A 20951-nucleotide genomic window follows, 5' to 3' on the forward strand; every position below is an offset into this window, starting at 1 on the left:
CCATAATGAGCTCAAATTTGCACTTCTCCTTCCTCAGCCACCTAGAGTGCTGAGATTACAGGCACGCATCACTGCACCCAGATTCAAAGTTGGTATTTGTAACCACTACTGTATTTCACTCTGTATCTCCTTTATGTAGATGAGAACACTGAGGCTTAGGGATGTTTAGGAACCAACTAAAGATCAAAATTTGCATAGGGGCAGGCTGGGGATTTAGCTTAGTGGTGCCGCCACCTGCCTCACAAGCACAAGGTCCTTAAGTTTGATCCCCAGTACCAAAAAAAAAAAATGTGTATAGGGGCAAAATTAATAGGCTTTCTCTCATATTAATGGTAAGTTAATAAAAGATCAATTGCATGAGATCTTCTGAGGAAAGTAAATAGGAGCTAATGGGAAAAAAAGATTGCTAGGACAAACTTTTCTATCAAAAGATGATCATCACTGGGCCCTGCTCTCCAAAAGATGTACTCCATTGACTGAAAAAAAATGTTTCCCATAAGACAGAGTATTTTCTGTGGCCACATTCCAGGACATTCCAGGCTTATAGAGGAAAAGAAGTAAAAATATTTGTTACAAATGAGAAATTTCATTTTATTCAGTATACAGTAGCATTTATGGAGCTGATTGAAAGCCCTTGTCTAACCTCACGTTGAAGTAGATAGCAAGTGAGCATGTTTAAAATCTGTGGCCCAGTCTCATGATTTCCAACAGGATCTCAAAGTCTTAAAATTAGGCCAAATCAGAGAATGGAGGTGTTGGGTAGCCTCTCAATGTGGAAAGGATTGACTTGCGGTAGGCTTTTCCAGGAAAGCTCTAAAAATCCATACTGTGCAATCCCCACAGGTTGGACAGTGTGCACCTTGTTCTGCCCAGAGATGGGTATCACATTCTGGAACTTGAGGGGACCTGCAAGGTCATGGGAATGTCCACAAACCAAGCAATAGAGTAGCCGTTCCCCAGGCACTAGCTCCATGGCCTTGAGGGCCTCTTTGTAGATCTGTTTGGGTTGAGGCTCCTCTCTCAGTAGCAGATCTTGTAGCAGCCTCTGGATTCTGAGGGACTTGACTTGGTACAAGTCCATGAGCTGATGGAACTGTTCCATCCAAGCAGCAATGTCTTTGGCATATCGCTGCTGGAGCATCCGCAAAACATGGTACAGTGCCACAAATGTCTCCCATGGAGGTACCTCTTCTTTCGTGAGATAGGCTGTGTCTTCTTCTCCAACTTGGGCAATTTAGGAAATCTGTCCTTACCCTTAAAAGCCCTAAGGTCATTCTGAAACATTAGTGCCAGTGTTTGTTTGTTCACAGAGGCACGGGCACTTGTGAAGAGGTCTCTTGTGACGGGATAAAAATGTATCTGCATTTCTTTTAGACCATTGGATAACTGCTGTATCCCTGTACTCCTGAAAGGCTCACCTAAAAGATGCCAATTTGTAGCATTTGGGTCTGTAATCCTCTTGGAAGGTAATGGGAACTTTGGTGTGGGGGCAGTCAAAGGTTTTAGCCAACTTTCCTTTTCCTTTCCTTTTATAGGAGGAATCACTTTCAGGTGTTTTAGACGCATGGACTCCTCACTGGGCTTTGAGGCCCTTGTGCTTTGTGATTCCAGAGCTTGCATGTGATGGTGCACAATGGTTTCAAGCATTGCTGGGCATAGCCACTCTAAGTTTCCCTCTGAGGTCAGGTCTTTGAGGAGCTGACACAGTCTGTGGAAGCTATCTCTGGAAAGCTGTTCTCCTGCTTCCATCCTTTCTAGGACCTGGTGGATCCACTCTAAATCTGAGAGGCTTACCTCTACCTCTGGATGTTGTTTGTCAGCAAGGATCTGGGGAAGAGGTAGTTGTACCTTCCTTCAATTTTCCAGAGTTGGATGATGCTGCAAAAGCCACTTAGACCTGGGATCTGGGAGTCTGTGTAGGAATTTGTGAGCCTCTACAGTTCTAAATATGTCAGACATAAATAATGTCTTCATGTCCTGCTCTTGGGACACTAAACTTGTATTTAACACATGTAGAGGCATGGGTTTATATTTCTCCAACAATTCTCTTTCTTTATCTGTCAACTTTATCTGTAAGAATGTCCTCCATGCCTGGAGTGCTGTGGGTTTTCCTTCCAAGGATATTTGTTTGGTAGGCAGTGGCATTTGTGTCTTTCGTCCCATATCCTTAGGTACTAAGATCAATGGTCTGGAAGAGCTTTTTAGATCTCCCCATTTTATATCCCTGCTTTCGACCCCAAGGAATCTTTCTTCAATAGAAGGGACCACTTCCCTTCTTTGTAGGTCCTTTTCTCTTTCTTCTTGTAACTTAAATAGTTTTGCCCTTTTTAAAATGTCTTTTTCTTGGCTCGCTTCTATTGAGCTTCTCTTCTGTCTCTCTCAAATTTTCCAACTCTTCCTCACTCATGCTTTCTCTCTCTTCCTTGAAACCTTCATCCTCTTCTTCCACCTTCCTTTTCTTCCTCTTCTTTTCCTTCTCCTTTCTCTTCTCATACTTCTCTTCTTCCTCCTCCTCCTCTTCCTCTTCTTCCTCCTCCACCTCTTCCTCCACCTCTTCCATCTCTTCTTCCTCCTCTTCCTCTTCTTCTTCCTCCTCTTCAGACAAACTTTCTTGTCCTACTTCTTCTAATAGGCTTTCTATTTCCTTAGAAATGCTCTCTTCACTTTCCATCTCATCCACTTTTCTGTAAAACTTTCCCTTTGGGGTATCAATTTCTTTTGATTGTTTTCTTTTTTTCTGCCTTCGTTTAAGGGATGGGATTTCCTCTTCCTCTTCTACAGCCTGTATGACTTCTCTCTGTTCCTTGGCCAATCTACTTTCTTCCTCAGCCATTTTTTTCTCTTGATTTGTAATATTTCTCAGTTTCTTGGCTATTTTTCTCTGCTTCTTAGCCAGTTTCTTTTCATCTGTGGCAAGTTTTGATTCTTGCTCAGAAAAATTCAACTCTTTGATATCAAGTCTGCTCTGTTCCTTGCTCAGTTCATTCTCCTTGACAAGGAGTGGCCGCTTTATCTTTGTCATCTTTATTTCTTCCTGGGTTATTTTCCTTTCATCACTGATTAGATTTTGAAGTACCATCATCTTCCTTTTCATGTTCAATGTCTTTTCTTCCTTAGCAACATCCAGCTCATCTATGAGCATTTTCCTTCCTTGGAACACTGCCTTCTTCTCTACAGCTAATTCCATTTTTTTCTGGGCCACTTTCTCCTGATTTTTAGCCAGAATTCCACCTGCTTGAACCAGTTTCTTCTCTACAGAATCTAGCTTCTCCTTCTTCTTGACCACTACCTCCTTTTCCTGTTTCAACTTCTTCTCTACCTGAACCAGTGTCTCCTTGTACATCCATATTTTCTTCTTTACCTGAGCTAATTGCTCTCTCTCCTGGAGGAGTTCTTCTTCGACATGGTAGAGAGTCTCTTTCCTTTGAGCCAATTTTTTCTTTTCCTGAGCCAAATTCTTCCTTTTCTGAGCCAGATTCTCTTCCTTCTGGGCCAGTCTCTCCTTTTCCTGTGTGAATTCTTTCTTGTTCTGGACCAGTTTTTCCCTTTCCTGGACCAGTTTCTCTTCTTCCTGCACTTAGCAGCTCTTCTTCCTGGGCCAGTGCTTTCTGTTTCTTAGCCAGAGCCTCCTCTTGCCACTATCTTCTCTTCCTGAGCCAGTTCCTCCTTTTCCTTAACCAATCTCTCTTCTTCCTGGTTCAGCTCAACTTCTTTTGAAGCCAGGTCTTCCATGTGCCTTGCCAGTTCTTCAAGTTCCTCTGCCAACTCGTTTCCTTGCCATTCCAGACTTTGCTTCTTCTGCTTCAGTGTTTCCCCTTTCTGGGCCAATAGTATTTTTGCCTCAATAGCTTTCTCTACTTTCTTTGCTAGTTTCTGTTCTTCTTGGGCAGTTTTCTCCAATTTCTTGGCCAGTTTTTTCCTTTTGTGGGCCAATTGCTCTGTTTTGTGACTTAGCTCCTTTTCTCTTTGGGCCAATTTTTCCTCTTTCTGGGCAAACTTACTTTCTATGCGGGCCATTTTCTTATCTTTCAGGGGCATTTTCACATATTCTTGGCCAAGTTTTCTCTCTTCCTGGGCCAGCTTTCTGTCTTCTTGTTCAAGTTTCTCTTCTTCTGGTGCTAGTTTCTCTTCTAATTGTGCTAGTCTTTTCTCCTCTTTGGGTTCTTGTCTTTTATAATGGGCTTGTTTTCTCTGTATCTTGACCTTTATCTGCTCTTCTGTGAGGGACAGCTCTTCTTTTTCATCTTCTCTTTCTCCTTCCAATTTCTTAAATACTTCCTCCCATTCTGTGAACGGTTCTTGCTCTAAAGTCAGTTCTTTCTTATCCTTGGATCTGGATGACAGTACATTTTCCCAGACCTGTCTCCACTCATCCCAGCTCAGCTTCTTTTTCTCCCGCTTCTGTTTTTTCTCCTTGGGTACTAGCTTCTCTTTAGCCTTGGGTAGTTTCTTCTCTTCCTGCAGATGGCTTCTGTCCCAGTCTTTCTTCCATTCTTCCCAGGATATCCTTCTCTCAATGTGGGCCTGCTTCCACTGATCCCATGAATTCTTCCACTCTTTCCAAGACAGCTTCTTTTCAACACTAACTGGTTTTTCTTCTAGTTTCTCTTCTGCTTTTGTCATTTCCTCTATTTTCTTGCTCACATCCTTCTTTTCTTTGGTCATTTTCTTCTCCTTTTCTTCTACTTTACTTTCCTCCTGAATTGTCTTCCTCTCTTCCATAGATATCTTCTTAGAAGATTTCTTTTCTTCCTTCTTTGACTTTTGTTTTCTCTTAGTTAGGTCACCCAGTTCTAAAAAACTAACTTTCTTTTTCTTGCCTTTTTTTGGAATTACTTTCTCCAAGCCTTGCATGTCTCTTTCTTCCTTTTGCACTTGCTCTTCTGGTATCTCTTTTTTGTCTCTGATAACCATATCCTTTCTAATTGCTTCTTCGTAGATAAAAGTTGGTTTTTCTTCTGGCCACACTACATCCCAGGCAAGGTCTTCAAGCTTATCCTTGCTTTCTTTCTTCAACAGGGGGCAGATCTCCTGAAAGAGTTCCCAGCTGGGGTGCCGATCTGCCTGAATCTCCTGAGCCACAGTAACTAACTCAGTGTTTAGATCTTCTGACATTTTTGTTTGAGATCCAGATATCCTCAGGGTCACAAGATGACATAGAACCTCCCGCCATGAGGCACCATCTCCAGCCCTTTGGCCAGGCATTCCAGCAGTACCTCGCCCCTGAGTTTTAATTATTTTCCTAACTGGTTCTTCTATTATAGTTGACAGAGCTTCCTCAATTAAAACCTTTTCTTCTTTGCTTTTGCTTCTTTATGGGTTTCTGTGCTGTAGCTTTCTTGCCTCTTGGGTCACCCATTTTCTTTAGCATCTTCAGGGCCAGATCAATGTGACCCTCTGAGACATCTCTCCCTGAAGGTTCAACATCTTGAAAGCCCTTTAAACTACTGATGGAGGACCTGGTGTGGAAGGTTGTGTCCTCCATCTCAAGTGGTGCAGTTTCACTCTGATCAATTTCAGCTTCTATGGGGCCTGGCTCTGTGCTCATCTGTTTAGAGTCTCCCTCTTTCATCTTTCTGAGACCTCGCAACACTTTTCGGGCTGCAGGGAAAATCAGGAGATGGAGGTCAGGAAAGTTTGGGAGGTTAGCTCTTCTCAAATCTGGTGTGAACTAGGGAAACTGCCATAAAAGAAGTAGCAACAAAAAGGGCTAGGGCTTTTTTTCTAAAAGCATCCTCTTATGTACATGTACCAACTCCTCATGATTAATCTAATCATTACTGCAAAAATGTCGTAATAAAAATTTTTTAAGTGAAAAGTAAAAAAGCATTCTCCTTTCTGTATTCCTAGTGTTTTCCCCTTCAACAATCCTAGAGGAGATAACTCTTGGGATCTTCCCAAGTTTGGGTAGATTGTTCCTAGGAGAATTTTCTTCTATGACAAAATCTTTCTACTTATCTCTCTTCCCCCCCCAGTATCTTTTGACCCGCTTTAGCCTTAACTACACTACTTCTTGGGGACCCTGAGGCATATGAATCAAATCTTTCTATACATACTGTGTTTTTTGCCCCCTGCTCGACCCCGTCTTTGGCCTTTGCTGTGCTTGATTTCAGATTCTTCAGGAACAGTGGCAGGTTGTATGGAAGAGGACCTAGGTACAGAAGCCCTTGAGACATGTAAAGAAAAATGAGGCTTCTTATCTTATTTTGACAAGGTCAAGTTTTCATTCAGTTGCTGCTGCACTTGAGTGAAAAGGATTTGGAGATCTGTGGGCCGCATCCCCAGCAGGTGGTCCAGGGATTCCTCCCCAATCATCTCTTGCCTATGAAGGTCAAAGGAGAAGAAAGACTATGTTGAATCAGGGACAGGAGAGAGAATAGGAAGCAAAGAATTGCTGCAGAACAGGCAGGAAGTTTGGTAAAGAGGCCAAGGGGGACACCTTAGGTACTGATAAATGATGACCAAGAAGAAGAAGAAAAAAATCTAAGAAGGTAAGATGGCAGTGATTGGAGGGATTTGTGTGGAAGCTGCAGGGGTTGCAGGAAAGGATGGAAAGTGAAACTTGAAGAAGATAAGGGACAGGCAGAGGATAACAAAGAAATGAAGATTGCCCAGTCAGGGGATCATCAAGTGTAGGAGACCAGATAATGAAGATCGAGGCCTAATTGACTTCTCTGTGAGCACAGAGGAGAAAAACAACAGGCTGTGCCTACTTTGCCAACAGGTAGGCACGCTGGCACATTGTAAGTCCTAGAAAAGAGTCTATACAACTGAGATCTGGTTGTTTACCTGGGTATATGCTATAAATAACAGGAGGCAGATGAATCTTCTGTTACCCTAATTGCTTGCTCCTGTGTCTGAGTGAATAAAGGTGAGGTGAGCCAAATACTCAGGGCTCCTGTCCACTAGAGGCAGAGAGTCCCTTGGTCTCCTCATTCCAGATTAACTCTGTGTCTTTTTGTCTTCTGTCCTTGTTTGTCCTCCAGAGTCAAACTCATAGGTTAGCCTCCTACAATTAAGGATAGTCTAGGAATCGATAAAAGCCATGAAGCCAGGTATGCACCTGTAATCCCAGCTGCATGGGAAGCTGAGGCAGAAGGATCACAAATTTGACTAATCTGGGTAACATAGCAAGACCTCATCAGTGTTAGTTACTTTTTTCTTGTTGCTGAGACAAAATACCCAGCACTCAAAGTTAAAGGGGAAAGGGTTTATTTAGCTCACAGTTTGTGGATATTTTAGTAATAATCAGCTGGCTCCAAGGCAAAGTGGCACATGGCATTGGAGTGTTGCAAAGGAGAAGCAGTTCATGATGCCCATCCAGTAGTAAAAGCAACAAGGAAGAAGACAAGCCTCTTTCTGTCCCTTATTCCCAGGCTACTGGGATTAGGGCAGTGCCAAAGCAATCAGTATACTGATTTAGTAATCACACATCCTTAATCCCAGCATCACACACATTACATACAGCCACAATGATTGCCTGAGGCTTTGGTGGGACATCTAGACCCAAACCATAATATCATCTCAAAAAGAAAAAAGAAAAAGGCTATGAAACAAGAAAGATTTGGGAGGCCTAATGAACAGTGATAAAAAAGATGGTGAAAAAAGAGAATGAAAAAATGCAGAAGAGGGAGAAAAAATTAGCAGGTGCTAGAGAACTGAAGAAAGCACAAACAAGTTACTTCATCTCCTGGAAAGTCTCTTGTCTCTGGATCAAGTTTAAGAGTAAGGTCCTACAGTGGATTCCAGTCTCAGGCATGATGCTGAGGGCCTTATTCCTCACTCTTTCGTCCTTATCCATTAACCCTTGGGCCACAGGCAAGGCAAAGAGATGAGTGACCATTCCTAGATGCTTCAGCCCTTCCCAGGCTAGCTCTCGGATCAGTGGGTTAGAATTGGTCGTATCATCCAGCAGACGATGGACTGTCTCAGAGCGCAGGGATGGCGACACCTGGTAAGAGGCAAAGATCTGCCCTAGTGCACCAATACGGCATTGGAACTTCAGTGGGGAAGCATGGATCATAATATTGAGGATTGTTTCTATTAGGTTACTAATAGCTATTTCACTCATTTTTCTTCCCAGCGAACTACGGTTTGCTGCGTCTATAAGGACACTGTAGGTTCCGTCCTTGGATTTTCTCATTGCTAGGAAGCTTTCATCCTCCCTTTCTTCGTATTCTTGTGCTTCACTTAAACTTCTTACCCTGCTGTGCCAGAAGAAGAAGGGTTGAGACGTTTCCCAGTTCAGTTCCCACTGGGATGCATGCAGGTTGCACTGAAGGTGTATTGGGCTGCCCTCTGGCCAAAGATGGGCACGAATTACTGAGTTGGGGATGTAGCAATCAGGGGCAAGGATCCATTCCCGCCCACGACCAAAGTAGCATCTTAATATCTGATAAGGGTTGAGTCCATCCAAGTAAGTCAGTTGTAACTGAGGAGGAGCCACGTAATGGTGATGGGGAGGTTTGCTCATCTGCATCCAGTCAGTTCCCACCCTCTCCTCACGTTTGGTGGAACTCAATAACACAGGACTCCCATTTGCATCTTCTTCTATGACATGTGGCACAGAATGGTCAAAGGCAATGTCCCTCTTATTGACGAGGTTCTGCAGACCCACTAATTCCTGTTTCCCTTGACCAAGGTAGATATATTTGTGCAAAAACATGGTCTCAAAAGAGAGGAAGAAGCTTGGTATGAAAGGCTTAGGGGCCTCTAGTATTTCATCTGTTATTCTCCTTAAGGAAAGACGAGAAAGCAGGGTAGGGGGAAGCAGTTTTAAACAGGATACCAGATAAAGTCCCTGGTTGAAAGTCACAAGCAGGTCACCCCGATCATTTGCAAAGCAGACTGGGCCAAAGTGCAGTGATGAATCCAGCATGGCTATTAGTCTACCATGGAAGTCCCAGATTCGGACAGAGCCATCATTACCAGCTGTGACGAAAAGACTCAAGGACAAGCAGACATCAAAGGAGGTGATGGTACACTGGTGCAGAGGCAATGTCTCTATGAATTTAGATCCTTTTTGTGACCCATAGAACATAAAATCATGGAAATTCCAGAGACGCAGGCAGTTAGAGCCTGTGATGGCACCCACAGCATTGGGCAAGAGTACCAGTTGTTTTAGGTGACAGCTGCTGAGAATGCTTGCAAGGAGCTTCACTTGTACTTTGGGTCCATCAAGCACAGCTTCTGATAAGTGTATATAGTCATCCATTCCATAAGAACACAGCAAAGAGTTTTCTCGGCCACTCAGAAGCCCCGCAGACTGTGTAGAGAGTGCCAGTACAGCCCCATAGTGTATGCATTTCTCTATTTGGGCACAGCTATGTTGGGAAGGCACTCTTATTATACCACTCTAGGGCCCAGAGAATATCAATCCTTCTATCCCTCGCCCCAAGTGGAAATGCCCATAAGCCAGGCAGTGTATAAAGTCCTGAGAATTTGATGAGGTGCATAAAAGATACTTGGCCAGGCAAAGACAACGGGTTGTGTCAAACACCAGCAGCTCTGTGCTGCCTGTTGCCACAAAGAGCTCCTCTTTGCCTGGGTCATAGGCCCAATCTACAGCCTGGTCCAGGATTGAGAAGGGCCAGGTGAGAAGCAGAAGAGCCCCTGTTAATGGGGACACAAAACGCAACAGGCCATCTTCTGTAATGCACACGATTCTGTACCAGTTATCACCACAGCAGACCCAATGCACCTGCTGGGGAGTAGATCCACAGACATGGAAGAGATTATAGAAGTAGGGCAGAGAGCACAAGGAGAACGTATAAGTAGTTTGGCAGAAGAAGACAGTGTCATCAATAAACTGGAGGTGGTACAGCTCCTCACCGAGGTCTAGTCCCCGAAGCAGGTTCCCTGAAGTAAGGTTCCACTCCTTCATTAAGCCTTCCTTGCCAGCTGTTAGCAGGGTTTTGGCCTCTGACTGGCTGCAGATACATACCACTAATGAGGAGTGGGCCTTGAAACTGTGGAGAGCCTGGCTGTGACTGAGGTTCCATACCTGGATCTCTCCAGCCTTGTTTCCAGCATAGAGAAAACCCTGACCTAAACAGGTGAAGCAGCAGGTGATAGAGGAGCCACTGTGGGTGGATGTGAACTTCTTTACCTCTCCCAGCCTGCCCTGGCCCTGGCGCTCAAGGGCTCTCACCACAGTCTCACACAGGGCTAGGAGGGAGCCATTGGGGCCACTCAGCATGATGTCCTGGACAAGCTCATTAACAGGCATGGAAAACATGTGAGCTATTTGGAGGCCCTTGCTGCTCTGATCAATGATCCAGGTGACCACTGACCCCTGGATGCCAGACAGAAGCATCTTCATTTCTGGGTCATAGCAGAGGCAGCTGATGTTGAACCAGCAAGGCACTGTGCCTAGGGGTTTGAATGCCCAAAAGTGGTCCCCAAAGATGTGCAGGACCATGTCACCACAGTAGGCCACAAGGATATGAAAGGAACCCATGTGGACCATGGACTGGATGGGTGGCAGTTGCTCAGTCATGAAGAATGTTCTCTTTTCAACCATGTCCTCAGATTTGCTCTTCATCCACACTATAGCCTGGAAGAGATTAAGGTAGAAACTACCTAGAAAAGATAGTAGAGGAGAAAAGGGCTGACTATTCAGCTACTTTTCCCTATTCTTTTGTTAAGGAGGAAGTGGAAGACTAGAGTGATTTTGCCCCCTAGTGATGGGACTTGGAACTAGGGTAGAGGTGAAAAGCATAGGACCCTTTTTTAAACCGCAGTCTACTTTAAGGGAACTCAAGTGTACTCAACATGGAGACAGTAATTGGGGAAAGTATGGCCTGGGAGTGTTCCTGGATCCGGGTCATATTCATTTAAGGGGTGTACATTCCTTTGTTAGTTTGGTTTGAGAGCTGTATGGGTTTGGTCCATGGAAAGTGGGCTAGGAAGGGAAAGAAAGTTTTACCTGTATTTCTTTTGCGTGGGGTGTCACCCAGGAGAGGGAGGCAAAGAAGTAGGCATCACAGAAGTAATGGCATATAAGTGGGATATTATGAGGATAGCGAGATTCTTTGAACAATATTTGGGACCGGTCACTCAGCACAACTGTATCATTCTTTGAGTCATCTAAAGATTCCTGGAGAGAGGCATGGCATAAACTAAGAGGCCAGAGCACACATGCACTAAATATATTCTCATAAAATTCATGATTGAAGTAATTCCCAAAGTCACACCTCCCATCCCTTCTACCTCCTGTTATGCCACGCATGCACAGCTTACCACAATGGGATCTCTACACTTGTAACAAATCTCCCAACACATGAGGGAACCAGAATATTTAGGGCATATATGGATGATTTTACAGTGGGAGGACAAGGAAATATATTCTTCCCAAAGTGACATTAGCCACACCTGTCCTCTAACATTCTCTCTTGTGACTAAAAGGTACTATAAAAGACAGAACATTTAACAGATTATTCAACCAAGTATATCATCTTAACAGGATCTCCCAAAAGTCAGCTTTAAATTACGAAGTAAGAAACAGGATGCTGGCACAGATAACTCTTTAACACGAAGATAGGAGCAAAAAGCAGCTTTTAATGATGCTAGTGGCTCAGCAAATGACTCCTGTCAGTCTTGGGAGCCCCGAACAGAAGTTTGCACTTTCCTATACACCTCTTTTTATACATATGAAGCTTAATTCCATTGGAGATTCCCTAAGAATATAGCAAGCAGGATTTACACAAAGCAGAGCAGTGGAGAGGGGGGGAGCAAAGTGTTCTGGCAGGTCTTTCTGAGTCCGTTAAGCTCCTTTGGTGACAGATTACTGAAGTTGTCATGGCTACTTGGGTACATTCTACAAAGAGCATAGATACCTAGTTGATCCATATTTGCTTAGTAACACAGTTAACTCACAGTTGTCCAATTCCACATGGATGGGTGGTCTTCTCTCTCAATTAAAGCTTAAAACTTCACAAGTGAAACTTTAGGACACCCTGTCTGGTCTTTTAAGTTTGACAGGAACAGCACATACACAATATGTATTACTCATGGTGCTAGAACGTGTGCTATGCAACATGTACCTGGGATCTATTTGCACAGAGCCATCCATAGCAAAACAGGTTGGCAAATGTTCTCTTTGCCGCCTTCTCCCTTCTCTGTTAGGAAATTTCTTGTTCCAGGGCATTAGTTCTGACAGTGCTTCAGAATGTCCATCTACTATAAAGTACCTTTGTAAGAAGTCTATAGTCTTATTTGGAAATGCGTGGTCCACTGTCTAAAGTGACAACTGTCTTGATAGTTTATCCTGCTTGCTTCTTGCATTCATGGACAATCTATGGATCTTCCAAAATGCTCATTACTGTAAGATAGAGGCCAATCAATGGCATATTTATACATTACCTTGTTTTCATGTATTATGTCATTTATGAGATTGTTAAAATCCTTCCAGTGGGAATGAGTCTGATGGAAGACATCACCTTGATTTTCCTCCAGTCCTCCTCAGGACCGTTGCTTAAACACCTGTGGGAATCCAAAAGAAGACTGATTAACTGTTACTTTTTTTGCTAGGTATCAGAAAGCAAGAACCATGAACCTATGTTTACTGAACGCCTTGTATATGTCAGGAATTACAAGATAGATCTTCTCATTTAGTCCTCACTATGGCCCTGTGACATAGGTATTGCCCTGCTTTACAGATGAGAAAACTGAAGCTTAGGGAGGATAAATAAAGGATTGGGGAGTTGAATCTTAGCATTCTCTATCTAGGATATTAAGGTGAGGGAAACAGAAACTTAGAGAGGGATGAGAAAAGAATACCGTGACAGGCAAACAACATTTTGTGAGGACTAGGAGGTCTTCAGAGTGTGGTCCCTGTACCTCCTACACCAAGATTATTGGGGAGGGGGGTACATCTGCAAATACAAAGTCCTGGGCCCTGTTCTAGACCTACACGGAGATGGGACCCAGAAGTCATAACTTGTAACAAACTCCCTAGGGCCTAAGTTATTCTATTGACATCCAAGTCTGACTACTGAAATAGGAAGTATAGTGGACACTTGAATTATGAATTTGATCTGTTCCTAATGGCTGGTTGTAACTAAGTCAATACAGCTGAGATCTGGATGTTTACCTGGGTACACGCTATAGATAACAAGAGGCGGATGAATCTTCCATTAACCCAATTAACCCTAGTTGTTCGTATGTCAGGCTGGTTGTAACTTGAGGGTCCATTGTACATAGAGAAAAGGAGCACCTGGAACTATTCGCTCCACCTGGCATAGCTGGAGAAAGGATCCAACCTGTGGTTTTTGCTGTTGTTGTTTTGTTTTAAGACAAGGTCTTGCTATGTGGTTCAGGTTGGCCTTGAACTATGTAGCCCAGGCTGACCTCAAACTCATGGCTATCCTCCTGACCCAGCCTCCCAAGTGCTGGTATTATAGACACGTGCCACCATGCCCAGCCCAGCCTTCGGTCTTCCCCAGGCTTGTGGGATCAGATAGTTTTTGTACAGAAGATAATCTGCCATTCATCATTGTCTACTTCCTCATTCTGTTTTCTTTGGTTATTATGAGGACAAGCTGCTTTTCCTGGTTGGATTGTAAATAAATAATACAACAGTCCCCTTCTATCAGGTGTCTGTCATTAGTTGTGCCACAATGGACTTGTTTTTCCTCATTTGTAAAATGAAAATGCCAGTCTTCCCTTTGGCACTAGATTGTTGCAAGATCAAATTGGATAATTCACATGAAAACCCTTTTAAAGATACCCCGAAACAGCGAACAGTGATGACTACTGGTTTTAGGCTAGCCTGGTTCTCAGGCTGGTGACCACTCTATTTCCATTCTTTTCCTACTTGGCATTTTTTGGTTACTTTGGAAACATGACAGCTAAGTTTATAGTCTGGCCAGCAGAGGGCAACAGAGGCCAACCTTGCTTCTCAGATGGTCCCAGTGTGTTGGTTCCCTGGGTTGGCAGCGTCAGCATCACCTGGGAACTTGTTAGAAATGCAGATTATTGTCCAAACCCCACAGCTTTTGAATTGGAAACTAAGGACAGGACCAACAATCTTTTTTTTCTCCAGTTCTGGGGATTGAACTCAAGGCCTTTGCACTGAGCGACACCCTTATCCTCCTACTTCCTTTTGAGATTGTGTCTCACTGAGTTATTAAAGTTGCCCAAGCTGGGCCTCAATTTGGGATCCTCCTGCCCCAGCCTTCCAGTGTGCTGGGATTTCAGGTGTGTGCCACCATACCCAGATAAATAATCTGGGCTTCACCAAGCTCTTCAGCGGATCTTATACACACTAAAGTGCAAGGCTGCAGGTTTAGAGAGCTCCTGGGGTCCCCAGTCAGTATGGCCTGGATCTCCTAAAGCAAGGTGAGCAGAAGCCACCCCCTGGTGTGGCTGAGCCTATGCTCTATGTTGCCATGGAGACTTGATGGCTAGATTTGGGGGGAAGCAGCAGGCAAAACTTATCTGGCATGTGTAGAGGGGGTTAGAGCCCACAGGAGAGCTTCCACATCAATTACTTCACTCCTTCTTGAAAGAACCCTGAGAGGGAGATATTGTCTTCCTTGTGTGAGCAACATGAAGTCTGAGAAGGAAAGGGATGCTTTGGAGGCCAAAGAGGCAGATTCAAGACTAAGAGCCAATCCACGGTTCTGGATTCTGTATCAGAGGAGGAAGAGATTCTGCTAGCTGACACTAGGGAAGCCTGTGATCCCCAAATCCACTTACAGCGAGAACGGGTGTCTGACATCAGCATTCCCTGTCTCCTTCCATTCCTGGGCTGCACATTATGCTCCCGTGTTATTTTTTTCATTTTATTCCCCTTTGATCCTGCACTTGCTGCTCATTTGGACCACTTTTCAGGGGCCAGTGGGATCTGCAGCAGATCCTGCACATCAGTGGGTAGCCATGTGGGGCTGCTCCACAGCTCAGGTTTACTCCACTGGCTTCTTCTTGAGCTCCAGAGCTGCTGAGAGTCATCATTTGTAGCAAATTTATAGTCATTGCCAACAATTCCTGTTGTTCAGTATCCCACTGGGTCCGACTTCTCTTAACCAGCCTACAAAAACAAAAATCAAGGCTGGGGATTTAGCTTAGTGGCACTGCACCTGCCTTACAAGCACAAGGTCCTGAGTTCGATTCCCGGTACAAAAACAAAAAGCATGTGGTTGGGACCATTGGAGGGAACATCTCTAGAGGATGAGTGAAGAGGGCCTTCAAACCCCAAACCTCTGTTGTTTGTTTTTGTTTTTGTTTTTCTACTCTCTCCCCCACCTTGCAGACCAGTTTCCTCGGAGGAAGCCTCTCTCCCAATATCCTCCACATTCTACTACCTAATCCTACTACCTGTCCTTAAAAGCAAGTTTGGAGTGAACTCCAGATGCCTTAATCCCAATGGTTCTGACTGTTTAATATGTCAGTAATCTAAATAATCCAAAGGGAGAATTCAAGTGGTCAGTTTAGGGCCAGGATTTAGCTCAGTGGTTCTGGCGCCTGCCTAGCAAGTGCAAGGTCCCAAGTTCGATCTCCGGTACCAAAAAAAACACCACAAAACCATAAACTGCAAGTGGTCAATTTAAGGGAAGACAGGATGTGAAGGAAACCAGATGTCCCGCCCTGCCTTGAAATAGAGTTGGCTTTAAGGGCCACTGCACTCCATTATTATTAAGGCCCTGAGCTCCCTCTGGGTCCCTCACTATGCTCTGTTGTCTATGCTATGAGAGAACACATTGCTTCATATCAGGGCAAACAGACATCAGAGTAGCCATAAAATTGACAACCACGGGAAATTCTCAGTCATGGGTTATTATTATTTGAACTTTTCTGCAATTTTAATTTTCTTACACCAAATTAACCCAGTGATTCCAGTGTTTGTGTTTTGTTTTTTCTGGTACTGGGGAGTGAGGCTGGGGCCTTCACACTGAGCTACATCCCCAGATTTTTATTTTTTTATTTTGAGATGGGTCTTGCTAAGGTGCTAAATTGCCCAGGCTGGCCTCAAACTTGGGGATCCTCCTGCCTCAGTATCCCAGAGTGCTGGGATTACAGGTGTGCACCACTGTGCCAGGCTTTTTAATTTTAATTTTTTTTGAGATGATATTTCACTAAATTGCCTCAACTGGTCTCCAACTTGTGAGGTCAGGTGATCTTCCCACCTTAGCTTCCTGATTAGCTGGGACTATAAGCATGCACTACCATGTCCAGCTTTAGAGATTTAGCTGTAAGAAGAAAAGCACAAAGTACTGTAAGTACATATACTGGGACCTGAGTATCTCAAAGGGTGATGTGTGTGCTGTACTTTGAGGTGGGGCTCTGCATGGATTATACAGCTTTACAGGTAGGTCTCACATTTGGGGGTGGGGGGTGCAGAAAGTCCAGCTGTTATCAGAAAAATCCAACTGACCGAAAAGCTGGTGTACCAGGTGTGGTGGTGCACGGCTTAAGACAGGCTAAGCAGAAGGATCAAAAGTTTGAGTCCAGCCTGGGCAACTTAGCAACTTAAGAAGACCTTGTCTCAAAATAAAAATTAAAAATGGGCTACAGATGTAGCTCAGCGCAAAGGTCCTGGGTTCAATCCCCAGTACCCCTGTCCCCCTCGCCAAAAAAAAAAAAAAAAACTCAGACAGGCAACCTTGGCTTACTTGGTTCTTTGAATGACATTCCTGTGAGGACCCCAAGTTCATCTCTGGGGTCTAAGAGTGCTACTCTAGTCTTTTAAGTTAGGGCCGGAATTCACTTACTATTCTTTATGGAAAGAAACATTTTCTAGGTTGACAAATACATGCATGTTAACAAGGTAGGCTAGTTTCTGTTGGGGTGAAGAGTTACACAGGAGCCCAGGGGGAAATGATAGCATCCAGAGCTGACTGTACAGTGGTAACTAGCCATTTTACATATATTGTTTTGTCTAATAATTATGGTGATTATGTAATTTAGCTTACCCCCCCCCTTAAATAACCTTTAAAAATGGACATGGTGAAAAATATTTAAAACATACACAGTGGCATTTAAGGAAAAGAAAGTCACTGTTTCTCACCTTACCACCTGTCCTGTTTCCCCTTTCCAGAGGTGACACTGGTTGTGACTTCCCTGTATCTTTGTACAGGTGTTCTGTACATACACAAGCATATATGTAAATGATAGTTTTTTCCTTTTTATTTATTTATTTTGGTTTTTTGAGACAAGAGTCTTGCTATGCAGAGTAGGCAGGCCTTGAACTCCAGGCGATCCTCCTGCCTCGAGTTCCAGAATGCTCAGCTCCAGAATGCTGGGATTATAGATGTGTGCCACCACACCTGGCTTGCTTATTTATTTATTTATTTATTTATTTATTTATTTATTTATTTATTGTGGTACTGGGGATTGAACCCAGAGGCACTCTACCACTGAAATACATCCCCAGCCCTTTTAAAACCTTTTTGAGATAGGCCAGGGATTTAGCTCAGTGGTTTCATCGCCTGCTGCGCAAGCGCAAGGACCCGAGTTCGATCCCCAGTACCAAAAAAAAAACAAAAAAACTTTTTGAGAGAGGGTCTCACTAAGTTGTCCAGGCAGGACTCTTGAATTTGCAGTCATCCTGCCTCAGCTTCCCAAAGTGCTGGGATTAAGGTTTGGGACACCATGTCTGGCTACACTTTCTTTCTATATGTTAGTACGTATCACTCTGATTTATTTTCCAGCATTTGCCAGCTTCAGTATATTCTGTGTAGCTGAACTGTTATTTATTCAAATTTCAAACATTGGGCAGTTTCCAACCTTTTACTACTATGACCCATGATACAACTAAATATGCTTGTTGGTGCCTCATAGAGTTGTAATTTTATTGAATTTTAATTAACTTAAATTGTAAAACTAAGCAACAAAAATATATTTCCACTCAGTATAATTTGGAATAGCATTTTGGATATATTTGGGCTAAATAAGTTATTAAAAAGAATTTTACCTGTTTTATGTAAATTTAAAATTGCATATGCAGCTTGCATTATATTTGTTAGTACATTTTTTTTTTTTTTTTTTTTGGTGCCGGGGAATCAAACTGAGGTCCTTGCGCTTGTGCAGCAGCCAGCAAAAAACCACTGAACTAAATCCCCGGCCCAGTATTTCTGTTAGTACTGCTTGAGACTGTCACTGTTGGTGGCCTGATATCCCTATTGGAACAAGAGCCTCCTGAGGGTAGCTCTTAGGAGCCTCCATCTTTCTTCTGTGTCCCCTGTAATCACTCAACCTGACATGGAGCAGGTGTTTTTAAGACATTCCTGTTGAATAAGTGAGCAAATGAATGACCCTCTGCCCTCTCCCAGAGGAAATAGATGTTTTCCAGCTTCAAGTTGTACTGAGCATCTTCCTTCAAGCAGGGTGGGGCAGGAAGGTAGGGATAGGGCTTCTTGAGGAGAAGACTCTGCAATTCCAGTCAATTCCCTCAGTAACACTTATAGAGTAGGAGTGGCACTATCATTTAAAAAGGTTGTGAATCTAATTATGGCAGCAGGTGGGCTAAATTTGGACAAAATTTCCAAGGTTGTAGGTAATTAAGCATTACTTTTACAATGTGCCACCAGTGAATGAATGAAAGACGAAGCCTTCAGAGAAGCCCCGGGGTCGTGGGCCCAGAGCTGCCGGCGCAGGCAGAGCTCTGGAGCCGCCAAGGTAGGGAAGAGTTAACCACACAGACTCAGGTCCCTGCGTGGGCAGGAGGGCAGCTATGTCCGCCTCTTTAAAGCAGGAGCCGCGCCTGTTACCTGCGACGGGGCTCCCGACAACGGCGTGTCTGGCGACACCCAGGAACTCCTAGGTGGGCGAAGAGACCTAGAGAGCTTCGAAGAAGCTACCTCGCGGATGCTGCGCAAAGACGCGGCCAACAGAGCGGGTAGCTCCTCAGCCTAGCGCTCAGCAGACTAGCCGTAGCGACTGGAGTGGGCGCGCGTGCGTACTGGCGTGCGCCAGCCGAGATAACCCACTCAAGTCTCTGCACCCTTCCGAAAGGTAAAAAAAAAAAAAAAAGTCCCGTGGGGGGCCGCAACAAACTGGCCCCCATTCCGGTCGACGTGCGCGTGTGCGCGAGCGCACATCAACGCCCTTCTCCACTGCTCCCTCGGGGGGGGGGGGTCTAGTGTAAAGCTTCGCTTCTCCGGATCCTCTCGAGGCTCGCATCCCTGGTTAAGTGACTGGTGCCTCGCGGAAAAGAGAAGACAGCCCGTCGAGTGAAGGGAGGAGGCACATGGGGCTGGAAGAAAGGAAAAACCGCCTCGGCAGGTTGAGGAACGCTGCTCGCGGATTGGAATCCGCACAAAACACGTCTCCTCTCACGTCCCTGGGGGCTGCGGAAGTGCTCTGGAGACTGGAGCTGCACGGTGGAAACCAGTGAACTACCATTCCCAGAGGGTAGCGCGGTGGTGCGCCTACGACTCCCGGCAGCACCCGCGCGCCAGGCTCGTCAGCTCGCAGCCTGCTTGGATGAAACTACAGTTCCCAGGAGGCCTCGCGCGAAGCGGCTTGGAAGTGGGCAGTCTGGAAGTCACTCGGGCCACTGGAGCTGGCGGCGTCTCCAGCGATCGGCGCCGGGCCGAACGCTGCGGTCCACGGGCCCGCGGGGCGGGTGGCTAGGACTCCCAGGTATGTGGCTTCAGGTGTAGGAGCGGCCTCGTGCAAGGGCGGCGGGGAATCGGTGGCTGCTTGGACCCCGAGGGTCAGCGCGGGCGGGCGACTGGGCGGACGGCCGGGTGTGGGCACGGGCTGTGGGGGGCGGCGGCGCCGGGACTCACGCCCACCAGACCCGGCGGGACTCGTGCTCGCATGGCTCAACTTTTCAAACGTGCAACCCGGAGCTCGTGGGGAACAGCTTGGAGTCGGGGAGCGGTGGGTGCACGTCCCGGCTCTGCCATTCGGGAGCCGCGGTCTAGGGAAACCTCTCCGAACCACAATTTTTCTTTCCATAAAACGGGGAAGGAGAGTGTCTTTCGCTGGATATTCTGTGAAGATGTTGAGATCCAGCGAATAAAGCATTTCTTGCATAGAAGGTACTTATTACATGTTTGCATCATTGTTAGCTTCTGGAGAAATTAGGTGAAGATATTATCGATTACATAGGGTGAAGGTTAGTTGAGCCGAGTCCATGGTTAACACTCAGCGCAGGGTAGCTGCTGTTAATTAAGATTATTTTGTTAAAAGCCTTGGCTTGGAAAGCAGAGAGATCCAGATTCAAATTTAGGCTCCGCCATTTACCAGCTGTGTGACCTTGGGCAATTGACTTCACCTCTCTGTGCCTTAGCTGCCTTATCTATAAAATAGGGACCTAAGCAGTCGCCACTTCATAGAGTTGTTTGGAGGATGCAAGGAGAATACCATGTGACATGCCTAGCACAGCAGTTGGCACATAGCTCTTAGTAAATGGTATTTACTCAGCGTTTTGCCAATGTTCCAAAGACCTTCTGAGAGAGGGACCCTGGGTGTAGTATTGGTCTTCAAGCTGGCTAGACTCAAAAAAATCTGGTCTAGTTCACTTTCCCTCCTGCAGTCTCAGGTTCTTCATTTATGAATATAGAAGAATAACACAAATACCCTCAGAAGGTTGTAAGGATTTACTGAGATTGCGTTCCTAGTCTGAGCCATCCATCACTAAGCAGAAGCTCTTATGTATTATAATTGTTCTTCTTCAATACTCTCCATCTGGCCCAGAGACTGTCTGTCTGTGGGCTGTGACATGACAGCCCTAAGCTCCCCCACACATTTGCTCCCAGCCTCAGTGTTCCATCTGTGAAATGGTAGTCATAGGACTTTTATGCCAGCATTGTTCTGGTGATTCCAGGAGGTAATTCATGTTTAATGTTTAGCACAGAGCCCAGCATATATTAAATGTTTAATAAATGTATCTTTTCTGTTATTTTTCTCTCTGTCTCATTTGTAGGCTCCTCTATTTCTGTTTGTACCCATAGCAGTGGGGTGACAAGGTTAGTGCTTCTTACCCTCCCTCCCCAAAGTTT

At 44.9% G+C, this 20951-nt stretch overlaps 2 protein-coding genes across 10 annotated transcripts in view; one reads left to right on the forward strand and one right to left on the reverse strand.

The window, feature by feature from the left end:
* Window positions 1-380: 380 nt before the first annotated feature.
* Window positions 381-12613, reverse strand: Wdr87 (WD repeat domain 87). The gene is given in 11 exon segments (XM_087191353.1): window positions 381-1197; window positions 1200-2362; window positions 2364-3577; window positions 3579-3639; window positions 3641-5308; window positions 5310-5601; window positions 6057-6322; window positions 7683-10555; window positions 10928-11098; window positions 12364-12413; window positions 12416-12613. Coding segments are annotated over 11 exon segments (8238 nt in total). The 5' UTR covers window positions 12438-12613; the 3' UTR covers window positions 381-739.
* A 6812-nt stretch (window positions 12614-19425) lies between these two features.
* The window catches only part of Sipa1l3 (signal induced proliferation associated 1 like 3), a 227914-nt gene continuing 226388 nt past the window's right edge, over window positions 19426-20951 (forward strand). For 5 of the 9 annotated variants that reach the window (XM_087191195.1, XM_004859023.4, XM_004859024.4 and 2 more), the window contains exon 1: window positions 19426-19584. The gene's annotated coding sequence lies outside the window, so the exon portion shown is untranslated. Of the gene's footprint in view, window positions 19585-20899; window positions 20919-20951 lie in introns of those variants that run through there. The other 4 variants (XM_087191190.1, XM_087191191.1, XM_087191198.1 and 1 more) reach the window with 3 other exon arrangements.

Source organism: Heterocephalus glaber, unplaced genomic scaffold, assembly GCF_053883595.1.
Source record: "Heterocephalus glaber isolate CG9 unplaced genomic scaffold, H.glaber_assembly_v1.0 deba00001561, whole genome shotgun sequence".
NCBI lineage: Eukaryota > Metazoa > Chordata > Mammalia > Rodentia > Bathyergidae > Heterocephalus > Heterocephalus glaber.